General features: G+C 43.0%; 1 protein-coding gene across 3 annotated transcripts in view; it reads right to left on the bottom strand.

Moving 5' to 3' along the window:
* The window catches only part of TBC1D32 (TBC1 domain family member 32), a 661,976-nt gene that overhangs the window by 399,038 nt on the left and 250,317 nt on the right, over positions 1-12,621 (bottom strand). For all 3 annotated transcript variants that reach the window (XM_029596414.1, XM_029596412.1, XM_029596413.1), the window contains 2 exons: positions 11,220-11,344; positions 763-964 (listed from right to left, as the gene is read on the bottom strand). In XM_029596414.1, coding sequence (XP_029452274.1) covers positions 763-964; positions 11,220-11,344 — 327 coding nt within the window. The remainder of the gene's footprint in view (positions 1-762; positions 965-11,219; positions 11,345-12,621) is intronic.

Below are 12,621 nucleotides of genomic sequence, written 5' to 3'. Positions count from 1 at the left end.
TTTTACAATGAAAACCTCTGAATATGTCTGTAACACCACTCCCCCTAATCCCAACCTACCTCCAGAAAACCCACCCCGATTCAAAGTGCCCCTCTACAGTGGTACCTATATATAGAATGTCAGACTGAACCTATAAAGAGGCTCTCTCTATCTCTCCAAAATTCATGGTTACATGCATCAGTCTTGGTTCCACCCCCAAAACACCTATGTCCTGCCCCTTTTCCATCTCCTCATTATGGGTGTGGCATCCTTCCCTGCTTCTTAAAATTTGCATTGCTCACGCATGGCCCACATACATGTGTATGTGGCCATTTTGCACAAGCAATACTTTTAAAATCTACCTCTAACTGCATAGTGTTGTGAACATTAGCTTTCATTAACTTCACAGCATTGGATATGCCTTTACTGCCTAAACAACACTGGATACATTATTCCTTTATTCACTGGATAAATTATGCACACATTTGACTGCAGAGCTATGGATATATTACCCACTTACTGATTATGCATGCTAGAAACATTATTCTTCTCAATGGTGCAAGAGTGCTGGGCCATTACTCCTCAATAACGGCATAATATTAGGTACTTTACACCTCACTGAGTGTATAGCCCTGTAGATGCTATCCCCTCAATGACAGCAAAGTGTTTACTTTGTTAATTGTGGTTTATAAATAAAAGTAATTATAAAGATGTTCTTACATTTCTTTATATTTAGGTTTTAGAATACAATATTTATAAACACATTTGCAAAAAAATAGTTACCTTTTTCCACGATTCAGCAATGGATTCGTGTAAGCCATAAGGAATAAGCACATGTAAACCTTCACACGTGTTATACATTTGACGACATACAAAGATGAAAGCTCCTTTTAGAACTGGTAACATTTCAGATTCAGATAGAACAGCAATGTCTTCACTGAGAAGTTTCTTAGTGAACTGGGCAATCGTATGAGCACCTATCACACTGAAAAGAAAAAGGTCAACTGAATTGAAAGTATACATATTTATTAACATATTTAAAATATTAAATCGCTTACATTTTTTTAAAAGCTGGTTATATGATTCAACACAACAAAGTATTTTTTCATAAAAATCATTTAGGTCAACATTCAGACCCAGTCTGGATAGCAAAGTCAGCCAGATAAACTTATTCAGCTAATTTTGGAGGTACATTCAATAGTGCAGCTGTTAAATAGCCTCATCAGGAATATTTCTCCTCTGAATGGGCCAAATAAAGGATAGGGTATGCTTCCTTGTCTCCTGCAGATGAGCTACCTTAGAACTAGGAACATCCAAAATGACTAAGAGGTAAAAGGGTTGCTCAGGGAACACAAGAAAATAGCAGAAAATCTATATGAACCGAGGAGGAAGGTCATACAAAGGAAACATTTTATGATGGTGATGACGCTGAGCGATTAAATGAAATCACTGTGAAACTGGAGGACGCAATAAATCAGATTGACAGAATAAAGAATAACAAATCACTGGGACAGGATGGTAATCACCCCACAGCTCTGAAAAAACCCAAACATGTAAATGCAGACTGGTTTGTAGCGATTTACAACCTATCATTTAAAACAGCCACATTACCTGAAGAGTAACTAACAGGGTTGCCAACTGCATAAGGTTTCTCCAGACAATACGAAATTAAGAAGACAGAATGAGGGCTAAAATGTGTGGAAAATATTCAGATTTTTAGCTCTGGCTGGTTGACTGGAAAGTCCATCCTCCCTCAATACACACATTTTCTCTTCTCTCTTCTGTAGCCAAAGAGTATGAGGCTAAAGCAAATTATTCTTGCAGCCTCATGATGGTTTAAACTGTAGTTTCACTTAAGGAGCACCAGCATGATTCAAACCATAGCAAGGCTGCAAGAATTGTGTGCTTTAGCTTGCAAGAGAATCAGATTTAATAAGTTGCAGACAGATCTCAGGGTGGGAGCATGCACAGCCTCTGGATCAGCAAAGAAAGCATGTGCACAGAATTCGATGTGAGAATGGAAGATGAGGAGAGCACTGCTGCGACTGTTGACCTGGCCTGTTCAGAATCATGAGTGTAGAGAGAATGTATCAGCTCAGAAATGGGTAAAATAAAATGCTGATAGAGATATGAAGGCATGGCAAGAAGCAGCATAAGCTGCCATGAAACACCAAGAGAAACAAGCCTACTGAAATGAGTGGTCCAACAGTATAAACTGTTGAACTCCAAAAGGGGAACCAGATAGGCATGGTAGGTAGGGAGCTTGACTTACAACGAAATCAGAAAGTTGCAGATATTCGGGGCTCTGCAGGACTGAATCTAGAGCTCCGCTCTGCCTCCTGCAGGGAAGGTATACCATTGATGGTCCCCTGCCCTCCCTGTTCCCTATTGCCTTAATTTCCCCTCCCCTAGCATCAGTACACCCAGAAAACCTGAAATGCAGGTGGCAGCTAGCTGGGGAATGTGAGTAGAGGACCCAGGATAGGGGTGGGGAAAGGATAGAAGGACCTGGTATCAGGCAATCCCCATGGAGGAGCCACTGCAGCCATGGCCAGGCACCCCTCACCCCCAAACCACCTCACAAAAGGAGAGAATAACAAGAAAAGAAACTGGAGCAGAGAAAGATGAGCTGTGCAACTCTGCTAGTCCAATAGATGCGCTGAGAATCTGTCTTTTCCACTTTTGAAACTCCTGCACTGAAGAGCAGTGAGGGAGTTTCCAGAAACTATTGAATTTTAGTTTATCTACCAGCAAAGCCAGGAGAGACACCTAAAGTACCTACTGCTATTCCAACTTGGATTGGAAGATAAAGAGGCTCCCATAGGGAGAGATGGGCATAATGAGCTGCACTGGGTGGGAAGAAAAACCATGAGACTCTGCTGAGGCAATCACAGGTGAGGCTATTGGTGTAGTATAAAAGATTGCAGGGGAGAAAAGCAATGAGAAGTGAGGCTGCAGCAGGGAGAGAAATATGTATGGAAGAATGATCAATGGAAGAGATGGAAGGAAGAGGAACTAGAGAATAATGGAAGTCAGGGAGAGAACCTGCCAGAAAAAGAAGGAAAGATGAGAGAAACGGACTTCAGGGAGGAAGCAAGGTTACAGGAAAGAGAAAGAAGCAAGAGAGAGCCTGCAGGGAACAAGGGTAGCTAAGAGGCAATATAAAGAAACTATAGGAGTGAAGGATAAAAGTAAGAGAGAGACCAGAGAAAAAATATGACAAGAAGGGACAGGCTGCAGAGCAGAAGAAATAGAGATGGTTATGAAGAGCACCAGAAGACTGAGGAGGAAAAAGAGGAAAGAAAGAAGATTGCAGAGGAATAAGATGAAAATAAGAGAAAGGAAAAGGAGTCATGCTGGGAAAAAAGAGGGGCTGTAATGGAGAATGGGAGAAAAATAGAGGATGGTTGATCTGGGGAAAAAGAAACCAAAAGGCAGTAAAAGAGGAACAGATGACAGGAAAGAATAAGAAGAGTGAAGTTTCAATAAAGAATGCAGAAAAAAAGACAAAATAGAGAAAGAGGATAAAACTTCAGTCACTAAAAGGTTAGGGAATTTATTTAATTGTTCTGTTATCTGAAATGTGCTATGCAATTTGACTGCTACATAACATACATTTCTTTAAAAGCAGTGGCTGTTACACAAAACATTTACTGTAAAATAAGCCATTTGGAGTGAAAAGGAAAATTAGTTTCTTACCTGATAATTTTCATTCCTGTAGTACCACGGATCAGTCCAGACTCCTGGGTTTTGCCCCCCATCAAGAAGATGGAGACAGAGAAGTTTTCAAAACATAACTCCGCCTTATATAGAATGGTGCCACCTACAGTCCGGCAGTATTACTCAATGTTAAAGCAGAATTGCTCTCAAAAACCACCATAACTATGTACAATAACCCTTCAACAAGAAAAAAGAAATAACCAGTTCACTGAACCCTCCTAGGACCTGAACCTGTAGAACCACTTGAGGATGGTCAATCCAAATTTTTGCAGATCTGAAAGCGAACTAAATAATAACCGAGCGGACTCTCCCTCACTTCCATGCCTCTGATGGGCGGGACTCTGGACTGATCCGTGGTACTACAGGAACGAAAATTGTCAGGTAAGAAACTAATTTTCCTTTCCCTGTACGTACCTGGATCATCCAGACTCCTGGGATGTACCAGAGCTTTCTTACCTGGGATGGGATCCGGAGAGGCCCGCTCGCAGCACTCCTTCTCCAAATCCTCCTGAACCCGGTGCTTGTACATCCAGTCTGTAATGCCTCGCAAATGTATGCAAGGATTTTCAAGTAGCCACCCTGCAAATCTCCTGCGGAGAAACCATCTGGCACTCTGCCCAAGATGCCGCTTGCGAACAAGTAGAGTGGGCAAGAAGCCCAACTGGAAGAGGTCTACCACGTAGCAAATAGGCCGAGCTGATAGCCTCCTTCAACCAGTGAGCTATGGTAGTCTTGGAAGTCATTTGACTTCATCTGGGACCATTCCACAGCACAAAAAGATGGTCCGTCACACAAAAGTAATTTGAAACCTCCAGATACTGCAGCAACGTTCTGCGAATGTCCAGCTTCTGCAAGTCCCTAGACAAGGGATCCGATCGGTCTAACTCCACAAAGGCTGGAAGCTCCACCGATTTGTTGACATGAAAGGAAAAAATCACTTTTGGCAGAAAAGAAGGAACTGCCCGTAAGGAAACCCCCGAATCAGAGCTCCTCAAAAAAGGTTCTCTACAGGAAAGAGCCTGGAGTTCCGACACGCTACAAGCCAATGTAATGGCCACCTGAAAAATGACCTTCAAGGTAAGATCTTTCAGAGTCGCCCTTTTCAAAGGCTCAAAAGGTGCTGAGCACAGAGCTGTGAGAACTAAATTCAGACTCCAAGATGGGCAAGGAAGCCTCACCAGAGGACGCAAGTGCTTTGCTCCCCGTCAGAAACGAGCCACATCTGGATGTGCCGCTAACGCTACGCCTTGAACCGTACTACGCAAACAACCAAGAGCTGCAGCCTGTACTCTTAGAGAACTGCACAATAAGCCCTTGGACAGACCATTTTGAAGAAAACACAGAATATCAGACACTGAAGCCTGGGTAGGAGCAACCTCCCAGTCCAGGCACCAAGATTTAAAAAGTTTCCACACTCTAACATACGCGAGGTTGGTGGATGTTTTATGTGATCGCAGGAGGGTAGTCACCACAGCAGGAGAATAACCTTTGCGACTTAGTCATTGCCTTTCAAAAGCCATGCCGCTAGACAGAAGCGATCAACTTCTTCCAAACAAACGGGCCTTTGATGCAGCAGGTCTGGGAGAACTGGAAACTGCAGTGGCCCCACCACCGCTAGATTGAGATGGTCCGCAAACCATAGACATCTCAGCCATTCTGGAGCCACCACGATTACCTCTGCTGGATGGATCTCTATTCACCTGAGCACTTTGCCGATCAGCGGCCAAGGCGGAAAGACGTACAGCAGAACGTCGGTCAGCAAGGACAAAACCAGGGCATCTACCCCTTCTGCTCCCGTCTCTCTGCGACGACCGTAAAAGCGCGGGGCTTTGGCATTCCGAAACGCTGCCACGAGATCCATGCTGGGCCTGCCCCACACATCGCATATGAGTTGAAAGGCTGCGTCTGCCAATTCCCATTCCCATTCCCCGGGATCAAGACGGTGCTGGCTGAGAAAGTCTGCCTGCACATTGTTCAAGCCGGTTATGTGAGATGCTGCGATGCTAAGTGCTGTTCCGCCCAGCTGATCAACTGACAAGCTTCCACCGCCACAGGCTGACTCCTGGTTTATCCTTGGCGATTGATATACACCACTGTGGTCGCATTGTCTGACAGAATTCTGACCAACCTCCCTTGGAGGAGAGGACGGAACGCTTGTAATGCTAACCACACCGCTCTTGTCTCCAGACGATTGATCGACCACTGTGATTCGTCGGGAGACCATAATCCTTGTACCGATTTCCCCCAGCATACCACCCCGGAACTGGAGAGGCTGGCATCCGTGGTGACCACTGTCCACTCGGGCACTTCCAGGGGAAATCCTCGGGAGAAATGTTCCGCTATCAGCCACCACTCGAGAGTGGACTGCTCCGCATCCATAAGCGGAACAGGTAGATGAAAAAGTTCGGAGACTGGGTTCCATCGGGAAAGCAATGCGGTCTGTAAAGGCCGCATATGAGCAAAGGCCCAGAGTACTAGTTCCAGGGTTGAAATCATCGAGCCAAAAACCTGCAAATAATCCCGGACCCTGGGTGGATGCTTGCACAATATGTCTCTCACTTGGCCTTGCAGTTTGGAGATGCGTTCTGTGGTAAGAAAGACTCTGCCCTGCTGAGTGTCGGACAGAATACCAAAAATTCCAAGGACTGAGTGGGCACCAGCCGACTCTTGGTGAAATTGACCACCCAGCCCAGCGACTGCAGGAGCTGGAACACTCAGTGAATCGCCACACTGGCAAGCGATTTCGATTTTGCCTGAATCAGCCAGTTGTCCAAGTAAGAATACACCAGAAACCCGGCCCTCCAAAGATGGGCTTCCACCACAACCATTATATTGGTGAACGTCCTGGGCGCGGTGGCAAGACCGAAGGGCAGAGCTCAAAACTGAAAGTGCTGACCCAGTACCGAAAATCGGAGAAATCTCTGGTGGTCTGGATGGATGCCTATATGAAGGTACGCTTTACGTGAGATCCAAGGATGCCAGAAACTCTCCCTTTCGCACCGAGGCAATGAATGACCGGAGCATCTCCATTCAAAAACGTGGCACTTGGAGACATTTGTTTACCCTTTTCAGATCCAGAATGGGCCGAAAGGATCCCTCTTTCTTTGGCACTACGAAGTAAATGGAGTAACGACCTTTCCTTCTTGCCTCCGAAGGAACTGGGACGATGGCCCCTAGCTGCAAAGGTCGCTGCAAGGTGTCCTGTACCGCTTTCCGCTTGGTTTCGTAACCGCAGGGAGAGATGAGAAACCGGTCCCGAGGGCGACATGCAAAATCTAAAGCATAGCCTTATCTTATCACAGTAAGCACCCACTGGTCCGAAGTTACTTTGGCCCATTCCTCAAAAAACAGGGACAGCCTGCCCCTTACTGCTGGTACCGAGGAATGGACCGGCGCCCCTTCATTGTGAAGTCTTGGCTCCCGAAGCGGACTGGGAATTACCAGCTCTGCCGAATCTTCGGCCATGAAAGGACAAACCTTTTCCGTTGCAAAAAAATCAGCAGAACCAGGGGGCACGATTTAAAACTCCAGGGAGGAAGACTCAGAACCAATGTCAGGAAGTATTTCTTCATGGAGAGGGTGGTGGATGCCTGGAATGCCCTTCCGGAGGAAGTGGTGAAGACCAAAACTGTGAAGGATTTCAAAGGGGCGTGGGATAAACACTGTGGATCCATAAAGTCTAGAGGATGTGAATGAAGAGAAGAGGGAAGGGGTGGCTTGCTTGCGGGAATGACGGCTACTACCTGGAGATTAATATCCTTATTCAATAAACATACACACAGTTAATGCGACTCCAATATTGCTCTATGTTTCAACGGCAAGAGGAAATGTGGAAAAAAGGATTTGCATCCACAAAAAAGCAGGGGAGTAGCTTGCTTGTTACAGCGGTTACTACCCCAAATCAAATAAGCCTGATACTTCACTTTCAATGCACATTCAGCATAGCTCTCTCCTTCAACGGCAGGGAAAATGAAGAAAAGATGATTTATATTCAGCATAAACCAACAAGGAATGAATTACATAGTCTGGGTAAACAAATAAGCATGGGAGTAGCTGGCTTGTTAAGGCGGTTACTACCCCAAATCAAATAAGCCTGATACTTCACTTTCAATGCACATCCAGCATAGCTCTCTCCTTCAACAGCAGGAAAAATGAAGAAAAGATGATTTACATTCAGCATCAACCAACAAGGAATAAATTACATTGTCTGGGTAAACAAATAAGCATGGGTGTAGCTTGCTTGTTACGGTGGCTACTACCCCGAATCAATTAAGCAAGATACTTGACTTGGAATAAGTATCCAGTGCAGCTCACTGCTTCAGCAACAGAGGGAATTAAGTAAAGAGGATTTTTATTCAGACAACCAACAATGACTGAATTGCACATGCAGGGTAAACAAACAGGAGTAGCTTGCTTATTACGGCGGTTACTACCCCAAACCAATTAGCTAGATACTTCACTTAGATGCAGCTCCAGCACTGCTGTCTGCATCGATGGTGGGGGTGGAAGGGAATTGGAACCAAAAAGTTACCAATAAGGGCCCTGACCTCAGCGGTCAGAGTAACAGATTATGAAAACAAATAGGTGTGAAAGCTTGCTGGGCAGACTGGATGGGCCGTTTGGTCTTCTTCTGCCGTCACTTCTGTTTCTATGTAGAGGAAAAGGAAAACTGTGAAAAAATTGGAGGGAGGAAAGCAAGAAATGGTATGAGGAAGAAAAATCTATTAGAGAGTGGAAGTGGGGTACTTGTCATTTCTCATATACAAGATAATACAGAAATTTCAGTTTAGGTCCTGATCCATATTTTTTGTAGGTGGATGCATTTCATACACAGCAGTTTTTAACATTGTCATGCCTACCATAAAATCAAGCATTCGTTCCCTCCCTCTCCATCTGGTTCATTGGCTCAGACAAGGCAGGCTTCAGCATGGGTGCAGCCTGTGCAGTCAATGTGGCACCTCTGAAGCAAAGCCACTGCAACACTCCAAGGAGGACCCCCCACCCCTCCACCCCCCCAAACTAGTACTACAATCGGTTAGTATTCAGAATTTTCAGTTTAAAGTTGGCAATCCTAGTAGCCAAAGTGACATCAATTTTTTTAAAAAAGGACTCCATGGATCATCTGGGAAATTATAGACCAGTTAGCCTGATATCTGTGTCAGGAAAAATGATAGAAGGTTTTCTTTAAAAAAAAATTACTAACCATAAAGACAGACATGATTAAATGGAGGAGAGTCACAAGGTTTTGGCAAAGAGAAGTCTTTTCTTACCAATTTATTAGATGTTTTTGAAGGTATAAGCAAACATGCGGATAAAGGTGAGCCAGTTGAAACAAAGTATTTGGATTTTCAGAAGGCATCTGACAAAGATCCTCATGAGCGACTCCTCAGGAAATTGAGAGGTCATGGGATCAGAGGAAGTGTCATATTATGGAATAGTAACTTGATAAAAAAAAAAACAGTAAACAGAGGGTAGGACTAAATGGTCAGTTTTCCAAATGGAGAAAGGTCGTTAGTGAGTGCCCCTATTTAGCACAATCATAAAACATCTGGAGAAAGGAACAATAAATGACAAAATTTGCAGATGACCGTGTTGAATCATTAAACTGGCAGCAGATTGTGGAACTGCAAAAGGACCTTGTGAAAATGGAATCTAAATGGCAGATGCAATTTTATGTGGACAAGGGCAAAGCAATGCACACACAGAAATATAATCTTAACTACAGATACACAATGCTGGGTTCTCTGCTAGATGTTGCCACCCAGGAAAAGGACCATGGAGTCCTTGTGGACAATAACTTGAAATCTTCAGCTCAGTGTGTGGACGTGGTCAAAAAGGCAAAATGAATGTTAAGAATTATTTGGAAAGAACAGAGAACAAAACTGAGAATTTCATAATCCATGGTGTGACTACATCCTGGGTGTGCAGTTCTGGTCACCCCATCTCAAAAAAGATATAGCAGATGTAGAAAAGGTATAGAGAAAGATGACAAAAATGATAAAGGGTATGGAAAAGCTCCCTTATGAAGAAAGACTAAACAGATTAGGGTTCTTTAGCTTGGGAAAAAAGACCGATTGAAATTTAGAAAAATCATGAGTGGGATGCAACAGGTAAACAGAGAACGATTATTTCAAACACTAGGACTAGAGGAGACTCCATGAAAATAGCATTTGGCAGATTTAAAATAAATCATACGAAATATTTTTTCACTCGGTGCACAATCAAGCTATGGCATATACTAGACAACTTGGTCAAGGTAATTAACAGAGTTGGGTTCAAAAGAGGATTTGACAAATTCCTGAAGTCCAGAAACAGTTAGTTATTAGCCAGGTATTTTTGGGAAAGCCAATGCTTACCCCTGGGAGTATCATATAAGAAACAGATTAACTATTGGGGATCTGCCAAGTATTTGTGACTCAAACTGCCCAATGTCAGATACAAGATGCTGGACTCGATGGACCTTCGTTTCACCTAGCATGGCATTTTTTATGTTCTTATGACACTTCAAAACATATAGGCCCTCTGAGTCATGCATTAATGGGGACAGCCAATATGCAAATGCCTCCAGTTCAAGGCTCAACATTTGTCCACTTTGACTCAGCAGCATTCAAACCACTGACCTGAGTGTGGGGAAGTGGAACTTGTTCCTGTTTCAGAGTCAAAGCAGCTGAGTACCACTTTCTTGAAGTCTAGCCAATAGTACAAATATGGGTGACTTCAGAGGCTTATTTTGAGGAAAAATATGAACTAGACTTATTTATGCTAGAAGGCAGGCTTTGCTGAGCTAGAAATATTTGCAATAACATCTTTGCTCAGAGGTTGCAAGCTGAGACATTGTGACATACACCCAAAAACGAACAGCACTATTTGGAATGATCCATCAATAAAAGACATATTATAGGAGCACTTTAAGCAGCCCTTATAGCTGCTAACTTGTTTCGCAGCATTAGTGTAAAAAATTGTTCATCCAAAATCAATCAAAGACATTTTTCCAAGGCAAAAAAAGATGGACTGTGAGGCAAAACTGTAATCACAAATCAAGTTGAAGCAACAATGACAAAAAAAGAAATAAAACTTTGGAAAGTTCACACAAACTTTAGTAGGGGAAAATAGAAGAAAACAGACATTAAGTCAGCACCAGAAAGGAGAAAAGTGGAAAAATAAAGGTCTAAAATGCCAGTGCTCGATAGGATATCCTCCTCCTCCTCCAAAAGATTAAAGAAGAACTGAAGAGTGACAAGCTCGACTATATGCAGAAATCACCAGGACATGCTAAAAAGCTTTTTAGGCAATATCTAAGAGTCTTATGCATTCAGCAGACCTCAAGTCACCTTTCAGTGTGAGTCACTGCAGCTGCTTCTCAGAGAAATGAAGTTAAAATTATGATATAATTAATAGTAAAGCTTTAAATCCAATTGATTTAATTATTCCATAATCATTTGTTTATTAACCTATTAAATGTTTATTAGTGCTGTAATGACTGGTATCATTTAAGCAGAGGAAATGTAAGTCATTCCTACCTGTCCTTACAGGGATTTATAGTTTCTCCACAAAGAAGCAGAGAAAGACCACGTTCTATAGCAGCAATCCTCGCCAAAATGTCAGCAATATTTATTAAAGTGATTTCATCACATTTCACATTAACCTGTGTCATGGAAGAATACAAAACAAAAATTAGTATTTTATATACATTTTTTCACAGAATATGTAGCAAAAAACTACCATGCAATTTCATATACAGGAAGAAAGAAAAGAAGAGGAACAAATAATTATGAGGGAAAAATCATCTGCTGAGGCACTCAACCATATTTGTATTAACAACTTATCTTAGTTCTCTTCTATAGTCTTTCAAGAGTCATGAAGAACTTTGCACATATGCAAGGGCCTGACACTACTCCTTTCTATTAGGCTGTGCCTTCCAACTCATTTTATCATTGGTGAGAGTGAAGATTCTTCTATGCAATCAGAATTAGTTGGTTAAATTTAGCTAGTTAGTGCTGAAAATCAGAATTACTAAGATAAATTTTAGCCACACTCCAGATCATCTCACATTTTCTGCTTTAAAAACACTCAACAATATTTTATTTAGTAAGATGGCCATTATAAAACATAGAAAAGCAACACAATTAAAAATAAAAAAGAACTACTCATTTATGAACTACGCAGCACTCCATGTAAATATAAGAAAGAGGAAAGTTGCCCTGCACCTGCATCGCTGGTATGCAAACTGACCTCTGCCCTTCTCTATCCCTATACTCTCCAGCTCTGCCCCACTCTCTCTATTCTCCAATCCACTCTCTACTACCACGTATGGAAACTGTGCTCCACCCCTGTCTGTGGCTGTAGTCTCCAGCTCTACCCCTCTTTCTCTGAATTGTCCAATCCCCTCTACTATCACACAGTATACCCGAGCTCAACCTGTACTCTCAACGATTAGTCCACATATCTCCATTATGAACTTCCAACACTTCATAGAATTTCCATGACCCTGGACAGGCTTTTACTACAAGTAAAGTCATAAATAGAGAAAATTGTTGTTATGGGTATTGATGTTTGGGTGGATCCTTGGACACTGTGGCAGCTGACCACACTCATGGGGGGCAGTCCCGTGAGGGACCACGGTGTCAAGCTACACTCTGGACACACAAACACAGAATTGAATCTTTATTTAAACAGTTTTGGAAACCACCAGAGGTAGCAGTAGTGAGTAGTAGATGTTGTGCCCGGCTGGGCGAGTATCCCACAGGACGCTGGAATAGCGAATCCTCTGCTTGGCTATGCTGTAGTGGAAAGAGACTGTCGTGGTACATGTGGGCACCAACAACATAGGAAAATCTGGGAGGGAGGTTCTGGAAGCCAAATTTAGACTCTTAGGTAGAACGCTTAAATCCAGAACCTCCAGGGTAGCATTCCCTAAAATGC

This window comes from Rhinatrema bivittatum, chromosome 3 (genome assembly GCF_901001135.1).
Source record: "Rhinatrema bivittatum chromosome 3, aRhiBiv1.1, whole genome shotgun sequence".
Classification (NCBI taxonomy): Eukaryota; Metazoa; Chordata; class Amphibia; order Gymnophiona; family Rhinatrematidae; genus Rhinatrema; species Rhinatrema bivittatum.
The sequence above is the reverse complement of the archived record's forward strand: the minus strand, read 5'-3'. Positions and strand labels throughout refer to the sequence as shown.